Source organism: Elephas maximus, chromosome 6 (genome assembly GCF_024166365.1).
Source record: "Elephas maximus indicus isolate mEleMax1 chromosome 6, mEleMax1 primary haplotype, whole genome shotgun sequence".
NCBI classification, from domain to species: Eukaryota; Metazoa; Chordata; class Mammalia; order Proboscidea; family Elephantidae; genus Elephas; species Elephas maximus.
Genome location: NC_064824.1, coordinates 100,381,746 through 100,395,783, shown reverse-complemented (window position 1 = coordinate 100,395,783; position 14,038 = coordinate 100,381,746). Strand labels below are relative to the sequence as shown.

Genomic DNA, 14,038 nt, shown 5'->3' with positions numbered 1-14,038 from the left:
ATAAAAATTACAGTGAAACCTGTGAGAGCCGGAGCATGATCTTGTTTTTCCGGGGTCCCACAAGTTTTCCACCTTTGACAAGGTGCAATCTTACAATTTTTCTATTGCTTGTTTTAGTGGAAAATATGTCAGTTTTCCTCCTCTGACAGGTGTCCACCTTACACAGATTCTAGCTTTTGCAGGTTTTACTGTGTAAAGAAATTCTATGAACAATTGTACACTAACGAATGGACGAATTTCTGGAAAGACATAAACTGACTCAAGAAGAAATAGACAATTTAAACAGACTTATAACAAGTAAGGAAACCCTGGTGGTGTAGTAGTTAAGAGTTGTGGCTGTACCAAAACGTCGGAAGTTCGAATCCACCAGGCACTCTTTGGAAACCCTATGGGGCAGTTCTACTCTGTCCTATAGGGTTGCTATGAGTTGGAATTGACTTGATGGCAATGAGTTTATAACAAGTAGAGACTGAATCAGTAATCAAAAACTACCTACAAAGAAAATCCCCCGCCCAGTTGGCCTCACTATTAGATTCTACCAAACATTCGAAGAAGAATTAATACCAGTTCTTTACAAACTTTCCAAAAAGAAGAAGGAACACTTCTCATATCATTCTATGAGGCTAATATTATCCCAATACTAAAGCCAGACAAAGACATCACAAGAAATGAAAACTGCAGATCAATATCTCTTGTGAATATGGATGCAAAAATTCTCCACAAAATGCTGACAAGCCAAGGCTAGCAACATATAAAAAGAATTATGCAGTATTTTGTTGTTGTTGTTCTTGTTGTCGTTGAATTATACACTATTACCAAGCAGCATTTTTCCCAGGGATGTAAGGTTGGTTTAACATCTATAATCAACTAACATAATACATCATGTCAGTAGAGAAAAAAATCTCATGATCATCTCAATAAATGCAGGAAAAGCATTTGAGAAAATCCAACATTCTTTCATGATAAAAACACTCGACCAACTAGTATTACAAGGGAACTTCCTCAACCTCAAAAAGAACGTCCATGAAAAACCCGCAGCTAAATAACATCATACGAAATGGTGAAAGAATGAATATTTTCCCCCTAAGATCAGGAAGACAAGGATGTCTACCCTCACCACTTTTATTCATTTTAGCCAGGGTAATTAGGTGAGAAAAAGAAATGAAAAGCTTCCAGATTGGAAAAGAAGAAGTAGAGCTATATTTGCAGATAATATAATCCTTTATATAGAAACACTTAAAGAACCTACTAAAAAACTATTAGAACAAATAAATGAGTTCAGCAAGGCTGCAGAATACAAGATCAATATAAAAAATCAATCACATTTTTATACACTTGCAATGACGAATCTGAACACAAAATTCAGAATACAACTCCATTGCACAATAACATCAAAAACAATAAAATGCTTAGTAATAAATTTTACAAAAGAATCACACAGTTTATATTCTGAAAACTGACAAACCATTTGTTGAAAGAAATTAAAGCAGAAGTAAATAAATGGACAAACATCTTTTGTTCGTGGATCAGAAGACTTAACATTGTTAAGATGGCAGTACTACCCAGACTGATCTACACGATTCCGTGTAATCCATACCAGAATCCTAGCTGACTTATTTGTACAAATTGACAAGCTGATTCTAAAATTCACATGGAATTGCAAGAGACCCAGAATAACCAAAACTACCCTGCAAAAGAAGAATAAAGTAGGAGGACTCACACTTCCTAATTTCAAAACTTACTACAAAGCAATGATAATCAAGATGGTGTGGTACTGGCACAAAGATAGACATATAGATCAATGAACTGGAACTGAGAGTTCAGAAATTAACCCATATGTATATTGTCAATTGTTTTTTAAAAAAGATATTTCATTGTGTTTTAGGTAAAGGTTACACAACAAATTAGATTCCCATTTAATGATTTTTATAAAAATTGTTCCATGATATTTGTTACAATTTTCACAATGTGTGGGTATTCTCATTATTTCCATTCTGTTTGTTCTGTTTCCATTGGTCTCCTTTCCCTTCCCCTCCTTGCCTTCTCATCTTTGCTTTTGGGTAAATGTTGACCATTTGATCTCATATAATTGATTGTGTAAGGGAGCATATTACTCATGGATAATGTTGTTTATTTTATAAGCCAGTCTAAGTTGTCCCACAAGACTATGACTCTAAGCCTTTTAATCCAGTAAACCAATCCCGTAAGTTGTTTGGCTATGTCTAGGAAGCCTCCATAACTGTGCCCCCTATGTGCTTTATTATATGTATATAGGTATATATGCAGCACACACAAACATGTATATACATATTCCTACAGATACACCTATCATGCACTTGCATGTACTCTCATATATGCATACATATCTATCTATGTAACCACACACGTTTTTTGATTATTACTATTTTGCAATGTTGGTATATGTTATAACATTTACCGAAGTTGTCCTTTGTGTGTGTGTGTGTGTGTGTGTACTTCTAAGTGCCTTCATTTACCTTGGTTAAGTTGTGCAGCCTTCAGCCATATTTGGTATTGCCTTTCCCATCACCCAAAATAACAAGTGTCTACTATCTTTTACTATCTAGAAGGAGCCCTGATGGCATAGTGGTTAAGAGCTTAGCTGCTAACCAATAGGTCGGCAGTTTGAATCCACCAGGCGCTCCTTGGAAACCGTATGGGGCAGTTCTACTCTGTCCTATAGGGTCCCTATAAGTTGGAATCAACTCGACAGCAGCAGTTTACTATCTAGAAAGTGATTCCCCCTCCTTCCTCTCATCCCTGGTAACCATCAAAGAATGTTGCTTTTCGTGTGTATACCTATCCTCAACTTTTTGTGCTAGTGAGACCATACAATATTTGTCCTTTCGTGATTCACTTATTTCATTCAATTTAATGTCCTCTAGATTAATGGTATAAGATGTTTTGTGGACTCCTCATTATTCCTTATAGTTGCATACTATTCCATTGTATGCATGTACCACAATTATTTTATCCATTCCTCTGCTGATGGGCACTCAGGTTGTTTCCATCTCTTTGCTGTTGTAAATAATGCTGCAATGAAAATAGGTGTGCATATGTCTATTTGTGTCACTGCTTTTATATCTCTTGGATACATGCCTAGGAGTGGGATTGCTGGAATTCTACTCCTAGGTATATACTCAAGAGAAATGAAAACATATGTCCACACACAAACTTGTACATGAATGGTTATAACAGCATTATTCATAGTAGCCAAAATGTGGAAACGACCCAAATGTACATCAACACATGAGCTGATAAACAAAATATGGTATAGCCATACAATGGAATATTATGCAGCCATAAATAAGAATGAGGTACTGATGCATGCCACAAAATGAATGAACCTTGAATACATTACCCAGAAAAACCCAGTGCCATCGAGAATACATTGTACTAAATAAAAGAAACTAGTGCAAAAGACTACATCTGATAAAATTTTATTCATATGAGAACCCAGAATAGGGAAATCTATGTAGAGCTAGGAAACCCTGGTGGAGTAGTGGTTAAGAGCTACAGCTGCTAACCAAAAGGTTGGCAGTTCGAATCCACCAGGCGCTCCTTGGAAACCATATGGGGCAATTCTACTCTGTCCCATAGGGTTGCTATGCGTCAGAATCAACTCCATGGCAATGGTTTGGTTTGGTTATGGGTATGTAAAGATTAGCAATTGCTTAGAGCTGGGGAGGTGGAATGTGGAGACGATGGGGCAACAGCTAACTGACACTGGATTTCTTCTTAAGGCCATGAAAATGCTCTACAATTGACTGTACTGATTGTTTCACATATCTTTGAGTATCCTTACCATGAATTGTACACTTTAAACAAGTGAATTGAATGGTAGTGAATTGTATCTCAATAAAACCGTTAAGAATTTTAAAAAGATGGTAAAGTAGCTTGTTAACTGTGGAATTGGGATTGCATGAGCTGTAGCAGAAAATGCTAGGAAGAAAGGGAACAAACAATGAGATGTTAGGTTAGGTGAGAGGACTTATAGGACAGCAGAGATGACAAGAGATGGTGACTAAGGGTACCAAAGCTTTACTTGGTTCATAACAGTCCCTTACAGATGAGAGAGACGGTTATGTCAGGAGTCAGCTGATTGTGTAGATTCATGTTTAAGTAACCGCTCAAGAGGAGTGTGGATGTGGCTGTTCCTGTAAGACTGCCAAAATGGGGAACTATGATTAGCAGGAAGCTTTTTGCCTAAAACATAAATGTAAATATTAATGTTTATTTCTGTACCTGAAATTTTAATTTTTTTCTGAACATTCATTATGTTTGTGTTTCAGCTATTAGATTCATATGTGCATTAAAAAATCATTACCTGATTTGTGCTATGATATGGCTTAAAAAATGATTCTATATTTAAGAATTTTATAATTTATTGCTTTTTTCTAGAAAGGATGCTTTACTGAAGAATTTCAAATTTTGAATAAAAACACGGTAAGAACTTTACTGAAACTTACAGTTCCGTGCACATGTAATATTTTCTTAATGTTTCATATAACTTTAATGTTTGTAGCCTATATCTTAAATTAATGTGAATATATTAAATAAAGAGTGCAATATTTACTCACAAAATCTTAATACACACCCTTTTTAAAAAGCTGCTATCTTACTGCTAAATGCTGAAAAAGAAAATTAGAAATCATTGGATGAGGAAGTAAAATGCCTCTAGCTATGTCTTTGCACAGCCTCAGGAGCCTCACTTACTGAATTGCAGAAGTATTATTTTTCTTCTTGGGGGAGTTTCTAAAGAGTTATTTATAGTTCTTATTCTAATTTCTTTTTAAGAATTTAAAAATTATTGTCGTTGTTAGCTGCCGTCCGGTAGTTCCAACTCATGGCAACCCTATAGGACAGAGTAGAACTGCCCCACAGGGTTTCCAAGGTTGTAATGTTCACAGAAGCAGACTGCCATGTCTTACTCTTGCAGAGCAGCTGGTAGGTTTGAACCACTGACCTCTCGGTTAGCAGCCGAGCTCTTAACCACTGTACCACCAGGACTCTTTTAAAAATAATTAGCTTAATTAACTGATCATCTACTATTCAGAGAGGCTTCAGGGACCAATAGATAAAACAGGGGGAAGGAGCATAAAAAGCAATGATGGACGTTTGAGGTCATTACCTCTGACACCCTCCTTCATTTCACATATGAGGAACCTGGGGGTCAGAGAGGTAAAATCACTCGTATAAATCAAATTTTTATCTTAAAATGGAAATGGAGATGGAAGAAATGTGAACAAATACTTAAAAAATATGTGTACATGTGTATGTACATATGTATATATATACATACATATATATGGATATATGAAGGAAGTACAGCCAGAATGATCCTTAGAAGTGAGAATGGCGAGACTTCATCTCATGTACTTTGGACATGTTATCAGGAGGGACCAGTGTCTGAAGAAGGATGCCACACTTGGTAAAGTAGAGGGTCAACGAAAGAGAGGAAGACCCTCAACGAAACGGACTGACACAGTGGCTGCAACAATGGGCTCAAACAGCAACGATTGTGAGGATGGTGCAGGACCTGGCAGCGTTTTCTTCTGTTATACGTAGGGTCACTGTGAGTCGGAATTGACTTGATGGCACCTAACAACAACAGTAAAATATGAATACAATGTATATTTCAGCATAATCATATTAATAACTGTAGGTTGATATTTTCTGTATTTTAATCACATACTTAACTTTAACAACATTTTTTAACATTCCCACAACTCAATATATTCTGTAGGAGTTTTTTGTGCAAATGCCTTATCTTTCAGGAAATTCATGCTTTGGCTTATCTAATTTGTAAATTTGTTAAATATCACTTCTTCATTAAAATGTCATTCTATTTAAACATAAAGGTAAACTTGCCTCATGTTTAGTTTGTCTGCAGGGTACAGGTAGAATTTATGTTCTCCTATGGAAACTTTGGTTTTGGATTTTCACATCAGGTTAGTTCACCTCTTTTTAAAAATTATTTTATTATAGCTCTTTAGTCACATCATCTACCTTTTAGCCTCTATCCTTTCCAGTGTAGTAAACTTTTTAAGATATATATTTTAAGAATGCTATTTTTCTTCAGACCAAAGAAAAATGAGACTTTACTATTATTTGCTTATACATTTTAAAATAATGATCTTGTATTCAAAATGTCTTTACTATAAAACTTGCTTTTGTATGTGTTTCTGTATGTGTGTTTATACACACACAGATATTTATGTAATCGGCAAAATCTAAGAATTCAGGAAGTGGATGTGGATTTTTACATCTAAAAATATTAAAGATTGAATCACTGATATTATTCAGATTGTATTTTATACCCTGACCACATATGCTCCTTTCCCCCACAGTAATTTTAACATCAGATATTATTTGAACCCTTCTTGATTCATCAAGAGAGTAATATACCTGAAGAACATATATTCCTAACTTTCGCCTGCCTCTTTAAATTCATTACCATATATCCATGTTGCAGTAAAACATTTTATATACTAACCTTTATCCATTTCTTTGATTATCTCCTTGGGCTAGATTCCTAGAAGGCAACTTATGGTCCAAAACAATGACCTTTTGAAGGAATTGTTCTAGAAAAATTGTATCAGTATACATTCTCACCAAGTGTTTGAAAGAACTCTTGATATCCCTGGATATTTCCACAGCTTTGGAGTATTTAAAAATTCAGCCCCATTGCTGTTATAGGAAAAGATCCCTATACTTGGCATATAATCTTCTTTTTAATCTCAAGTTTTTTTGTCTTTCTCGTTTTGAGTGATTTTAAATTAGAAGTTGGAAGCAGGTCCGTCAGTCTTACTAGTCTGTACCATGTTAATGAAGAATTCTCTGCAACATGATTTTTCAGATTTTGCCTGTGGTATATCATAATTTCTAATACATTTTGAGCCAGAATTAAGTAATACTCAAATGAAAGATACCAGGCACAAACTTTTTTTTTCTACTCTTTGATTTTACTTCCTCCTATTTTCTTTCTTTTTTATTATGAGTTAGGCTTTATAAACAAACAAAAAAAACCAAACCCATTGCTATCGAGTTGATTCTGACTCATAGTGATGCTAAAGGACAGAGAAGAACTGCTGCATAGGTTTTCCAAGGAGTGCCTGTTGGACTCAGACTGCTGACCTTTTGGTTAACAGCCATAGCTCTTAACCACTATGCCTGCCAGGGCTTCCTAAAAGACCCCTAATTGTTTAGTCTTTTCTATGATACTCCTACTTAAACACTAACTTCAGAGATGGGTTTTGTATCTTAATATGACATGCAACCGTAGTCATTCTTAGGGAGATGTACTGCTTTTCAGATAAAACAGGGCAAGTATTGTTTTATGTAGGTGGTGTTATTGTGCCTTGGAGTGGATTCTGACTTATACCGAAGGACAGGGTAGAACTGTCCCATAGGGTTGTTTCCTAGGCTGTAATCTTTATGGGTGCAGATCACCAGGTCTCTTCTCCAGGGAGCCACTGGTGGGTTCGAACAGCAGACCTTTCAGTTAGCAGCAAGTGCTTAACCATTGCACCACCAGGGCTCCTTTTTAGGTAGTTAAAAAAAAAAACCAAACCCGTTGCCATTAGTTGATTCCAACTCATAGCGACCATATGTCTGCTAAAACGAGGAACAAAAGTATCATATGAAAAAGGATGGGATATATAATATATGTTAGATTTTTTTTATTGTACTTGAGGTGAAAGTTTACAGAACAAACTAGTTTCACATTAAACAGTTAGTGCACATATTTTTTTTTATGACATTGGTTAACAACCCCATGACATCTCAACACTCTCCGCTCTCAACCTTGGGTTCCCTATTACCAGCTTTCCTGTTCCCTCCTGCCTGCTAGTCCTAGTCCTTGCCACTGGACTGGCGTGCCCCTTTAGTCTAGTTTTGTTTTATGGGCCTGTCCCATCTTTGGCTGAAGGGTGAACCTCAGGAGTGACTTCATTACTGAGCTGAAAGAGTGTCCAGACCTTACTCTCAGGGTTTCTCCGGTCTCTGTCAGGCCAGCAAGCCTGCTCTTTCTTTTTGAGTTAGAATGTTGTTCTACATTTTTCTCCAGCTCTGTCCAGAACCCTCTATTGTGATCCCTGTCAGAGCAATCAGTGGTGGTAGCCAGGTACCATCTAGTTGTACTGGACTCAGTCTGGTGGAGGCCATGGTAAATGTGGTCCATTAGTCCTTTGGACTAATCTTTCCCTTGTATCTTCAGTTTTCTTCATTCTTCCTTGCTCCCGAAGGGGTGAGACCAGTGGCGTATCCTAGATGGCTGCTCACAGGCTTTTAAGACCCCAGTCGCTACTCACCAAAGTAGAATGTAGAGTATTTTCTTTATAAACTATGTTATGCCAATTAAGCTAGATGTTCCCTGAGACCATGATCCCCACAGCCCTCAGCCTGGCAATTGGTCCCTCAGGTTGTTTGGATGTGTCTATGGAGCTTCCATGACCTTACCTTGTAGAAGTTGTGCCGGCTTCCCCAGTATTATGTACTGTCTTACCCTTCATCAAAGTTACTACTTCTCTATTGTCTAGTCTTTTTCCATCCCCACCCCTCACCTCCCTCGTAACCATCAAAGATTGTTTCTTTTTGTGTGTAAACCTTTTCAAGAATTTTTACAGTAATGGTCTCATACAATATTTGTCCTTTTGTGATTGACTTATTTCACTCAGCATAATGTCCTCCAGATTCATCCATGTTATGAGATGGTTCACAGATTCATCTTTGTTCTTCATCGTTGCATAATACTTCATTGTGTGTATGTGCCACACAGTTTGATTATCCATTCATCTGTTGAGCATCTAAGTTGTTTCCATCGTTTTGCTATTGTGATAAATGTTCAATTTTTAAAAAGTTTAATGTGTGTGAAATTTTCAGGTCTTAAACACCAGTGATATAGACCCCTACTTGCCCATCATTATACTGTAAAAAGAGCATGGCTTTGGGAGCATATAGAGTTTCATTCAAATCCTGGCTCTCAGGCCTCTTAAGCAACCTTAAACAAGTTACTAATTTTTTGTATCATCTGTAAAATGGGCGCAATTATCTACATCTTAGGATTGTTAGGAGGATTAAATAAGATGAAAGGTATAAAATGCTTGGCAAATATTAAGTTCTCAATAAATGATAAATGTTAGTTCTTTTTAAAAATACTTTATTGTGTTTTGGGTGAAAGTTTACACAGCAGATTGGTTACATTTTTCACAGTGTGTCAGCAATCTCATTATTTCCATTCTGGTTGTTCTGTTTTCATTAATCTAGTACAGTACAGTATTTATGGGAGATATTATTTATTTTGTGAGTGAATTTGTCATTTGGTTGAAAGGTCACCTCTGGGAGTGGTTTGAGTTCCAAGTTTAAAGGGAATCCCAGGGTGATAGTCTCAGGGGTTCCTCTAGTCTCTACTGGTCAGTAAGTCTGACCTTTTTTTTATTTAGGAATTTGGATTTTGTTCTACATTTTTCTGCATTCTACCTGGGTGCATCTATTGTGTCCCTGGTCAGAACGGTCAGTAGTGGTTCTTCTGGTTTCAAGTTAGAAGAGGCCATGGTTTGTGTGGGCTATTAGTCCTGTGGGCTAGTTTCATTTTTGAGTCTTTGGTTTCCTTCATTCTCTTTTGTTCTGGATGAGCAGAGACCAATAGTTATATAGTTCTTTCTTATTTTCATTTATTTTCTTCTTATCTGTATCATTTTTGGCCCATTCCATTGTCCTGGGGAATAGTAGCGTTAGGGTGAACTGTAATTGTAACTGGAAACCCTGGTGGCGTAGTGGTTAAGTCTCAGCTGTTAACCAAAAGGTCAGCAGTTCAAATCTACCAGGCTGTCTTGGAAACCTGATGGGGCAGTTCTACACTGTCTTATAGGGTCGCTACGAGGTAGAATTGACTCGATGGCAATGGGTTTGGTTTTTGGTTTTGGTAATTGTAACTAAATATTGTTAAAATATGTTTGTCTTTTTCTTCAGTTAAAACCTCTTCAGAAGATTATCGAGCCATCCATGTTTATGAATATTGCACCACCTCCAGAAAGAACAGACCCTGTGTCGTAAGTGTTTTAAACGAGTGTCTTATTAACAAGATCAGAGCATGTGGCAATTAAAAAATTTAGTACATTTGATGGAGCATTTTGATTGTCTTATGATAGCCTTCAGGACATGACCAGGATGGGCTAGGATCCCAGTGTAAACAGAGCAGTGAATTGTTCTAATTGTTCTGCTTAATAAAAAAAAAAAGTTGCCATAGACTTGACTCCCACTCATTGCAACTGCATGTGTGTCAGGGTAGAACTGTGCTCCACAGGGTTTTCAATGGCTGATTTTTCTACAGTATATTTTTTATATTGCCAGGGCTTTCTTCCAAGGTACCTCTGGGTAGACTCAAACCTCCAACCTTTGGGTTAGCAGCCAAGTGTGTTAACGTTTTGTACCACCCAGGGACTCTGTTATGCTTAATAAGGTGGGAGAAATTTTGAGTTTCTGGGATTAGCCCTGGAGAGACAAGGTGAAAGGTGAGGAGATCTGGAGATGAGAAAGCAAAGAGAGAGGGTGCCAACTTCATGGCAGAAGGAGGGAAAGGATGGGTAACCTGAAGGGGAAAGTTGGCCAATGAGAGAGTCTTAAGATCTAATAGTTATCAGTTTTCTGCTCTGCAGTATAGCAGTGTACTCCTACTGCCACACCACTCCAAATGTTACTTCCAAATCTTCAGCAAAACACATCTATGGCAAAAAAAATACCGTTAGCAAACCCAAAATAACTTAAAATAGAATATGCCAACCGATCTTGGTATTTCAGTAAAGGTTGATTGGTGTCCTAGTGGTGTAGTGATTAAGAACTTAGTTGCTAACCAAAAGGTTGGCAGTTCAAATTCACCAGCTGCTCCTTGGAAACCCTACGGGGCAGTTCTACTCTGTCTTATAGGGTCACTATGAGCTGGAATCGACTTGATGGCAATGGGTTTGGTTTGGTTTTCAGGTTGATTAAAGAAAAGGAGCAACTGAGAAAGAGATTTACTCTATAGTGTTATCAAAGAATAAGAAATGGGGAAATTTTTAAATGCAATTAAGAGAGTAGGTATTGGATGGAGGATTATATTCTAAAGTGCTTATTACCCTATACCCTCACCAAACTGGGTGTTATTAAAAATAAACTTTGTCCATTTGATATTGGTAACTTGTTGAAACAGCAAAATAGAAGAAATAGTTAAACAGAAGTTTATTTTTTTAATGTAATTGACCATTATTTCCTCATCCATCCATTGATTCAATAAGCATTTATTGAATGTCTACTATACCTCCCCCCAACCACGCCGAGGCATTGAAAATACAAAGATAAATGATACTTGGCCCCTGTCCTCAGGTAACTCATGGCTTAATGTGAAGGTAACATGTTAAAAAAACCCAAAAACAGTCATAATACAATGGGATAAAAGCCCTTATAGAGGTAAACACATTAACTTGAAACACAGCCAAGGATCTTTTTATTATTATTATTATTGTGCTTTAAGTGACAGTTTACAAATCAAGTCAGTCTATCATAAGAAAATTTATATACACCTTGCTATATACTCCTAGTTGCTCTCCCCCTAATGAGACAGCACACTCCTTCTCTCCACCCTGTATTCCCATGTCTATTCAGCCAGCTTCTGTTCCCCTCTGCCTTCTCATCTCTCCTCCAGACAGAAGCTGCCCACATAATCTCATGTGTCTACTTGAGCCAAGAAGCTCACCCCTTACCAGTATCATTTTCTGTCCTATACTGCAGTCCAATCCCTGTCCGAAGAGTTGGCTTTGGGAATGGTTCCCGTACTGGGCTAACAGAAGGTCTGGGGATCATGACCCCTGGGGTCCTTCTAGTCTCAGTCAGACTATTAAGTCTGGTCTTTTTACAAGAATTTGAGGTCTGCATCCCACTGCTCTCCTGCTCCCTCAGGGATTCTCTGTTGTGTTCCCTGTCAGGGCAGTCATCCATTGTAGCCAGGCACCATCTAGTTCTTCTGGTCTCAGGCTGATGTAGTCTCTGGTTTATGTGGCCCCTTCTGTCTCTTGGACTCATAATTACCTGATATCTTTGGTGTTCCTCATTCTCCTTTGCTCCAGGTTGGTTGAGACCAATTGATGCATCTTAGATGGCTGCTTGCTAGCATTTAAGACCCCAGACGCCACTCTCCAAAGTGGGATGCAGAATGTTTTCTTAATAGATTTTACTATGCCAATTGACTTAGATGTCCCATGAAACCGTGGTCCCCAAACCCCTGCCCCTGCTACTCTGGTATTCGAAGTATTGGGTTTATTCAGTGAACTTCTTTGCTTTTGGTTTAGTCCAGTTGTGCTGAGCTCGCCTGTACTGGGTGTTGTCTTTCCTGTCACCTAAAGTAGTTCTTATCTACTATCTAATTAGTGAGTACCCCTCTCCCACCCCCTCCCTCCCCTCTCTCGTAACCATCAAAGAATATTTTCTTCTCTGTTTAAACTATTTTTCTTACAATAGTGGTCTCATACAATATTTGTCCTTTTGCAACTGACTAATTTCACTCAGCATAATGCTTTCCAGATTCCTCCATGTTATGAAATGTTTCATGGATTCATCATTGTTCTTTATCGATGCATAGTATTCCATTGTTGTGAATATACCATAATTTATTTATCCATTCATCCGTTGATAGGCACCTTGGTTGTTTCCATCTTTCTGTAAACAGTGCAGCAGTGAACATGGGTGTGCATATATCTGTTCGTGTAAAGGCTCTTATTCTGTAGGATACATTCCAAGGAGTGGGATTGCTGGATCTTATGGCAGTTCTGGTCCACCGGGTGCTCCTTGGAAACTCTATGGGTCAGTTCTACTCTGTCCTACAGGGTTGCTATGAGTCAGAATTGACTAGATGGAACTGGGTTTTGTTGGGTATAGCAGTTCTATTCCTAGCTTTTTAAGCAAGCACCAAATTGGTTTCCAAAGTGGTTGTAGCATTTTATATTCCCACCAGCAGTGTATAAGTGTTCCAGTCCCAAGGAGCTTTTAACACTTCTCAGGGAAATTGGGGAGGAAAGTACTATTAATTAAGGCTTCCCAAAATAAATAGTGTTTAAGGTAAGACTTCAAAAATAAGCAGAATGCATCAGGCTGATTTTGGAGGAGTAAGCAGAGGCACATATATAAAAGCAGGGAGCCATAAGAGAGCGACTTTTATGTCGTGAATGGCTAAGAGCATAGGAGCAAGGCGGGATGAGACAGAGGAGTAGGTAGAGGTGAGGTATGGTGATTAAGAGTTTAGGCTATAGAGCCATGCTTCCTGGGCTTACACCCTGGCTTTGCCACATACCAGCTGTGGGACCTTGGTGAGTTACTTAGGCTCTTTATGCTTAATCAACTGAATAGGATAGAATAATAACTACCTCATTGGGTTGCTCTAGTGGTTAAATAAAGTTACTTAGAAAATGGTAGTAAAGAGTAAAATGCTTAGTAAGTTACTAGGTATCTATAAAAGTAATCAATATTTTAAAATCACTATAATCATCATTCTAGATTTATGCTTCTCAAATGTGAGTAGATTTTAATCTTTTGGGTCCTCAGGAGTATGCCAGGACAACACAAAGGCAAGGGAAAACAGGTGCATCTTTCTGGAGTACTGCTTTAACTCAAACATTTTGAGAGAGAAAGTATTATATTAAAACTAATGTCTACATATTATGGAGTAGAATAAAAAGGCACATAAATTTTTAAAAATAATTTTTATTGTGCTTTCAGTGAAACTTTACAAATCAAGTCAGTCTCTCACACAAAAACCCATATACACCTTGCTACACACTCCCAATTACTCTCCCCCTAATGAGACAGCCCGCTCTCTCCCTCCACTCTCTGTTTTCGTATCCATTTCGCCAGCTTCTAACCCCCTCCACCCTCTCATCTCCCCTCCAGGCAGGAGATGCCAACATAGTCTCAAGTGTCCACCTGATCCAAGAAGCTCACTCCTCACCAGCATCCCTCTCCAACCCATTGTCCAGTCCAATCATGTCTG

The 14,038-nt window shown here is 37.8% G+C and overlaps 1 protein-coding gene across 1 annotated transcript in view; it reads left to right on the top strand.

The window, feature by feature from the left end:
• Window positions 1-14,038, top strand: part of C2CD6 (C2 calcium dependent domain containing 6) — a 139,953-nt gene that overhangs the window by 30,435 nt on the left and 95,480 nt on the right. The window contains exons 6-8 of the mRNA XM_049888833.1: window positions 4,420-4,464; window positions 5,901-5,969; window positions 9,991-10,070. Of these exons, the coding sequence (XP_049744790.1) occupies window positions 4,420-4,464; window positions 5,901-5,969; window positions 9,991-10,070 (194 nt within the window). The remainder of the gene's footprint in view (window positions 1-4,419; window positions 4,465-5,900; window positions 5,970-9,990; window positions 10,071-14,038) is intronic.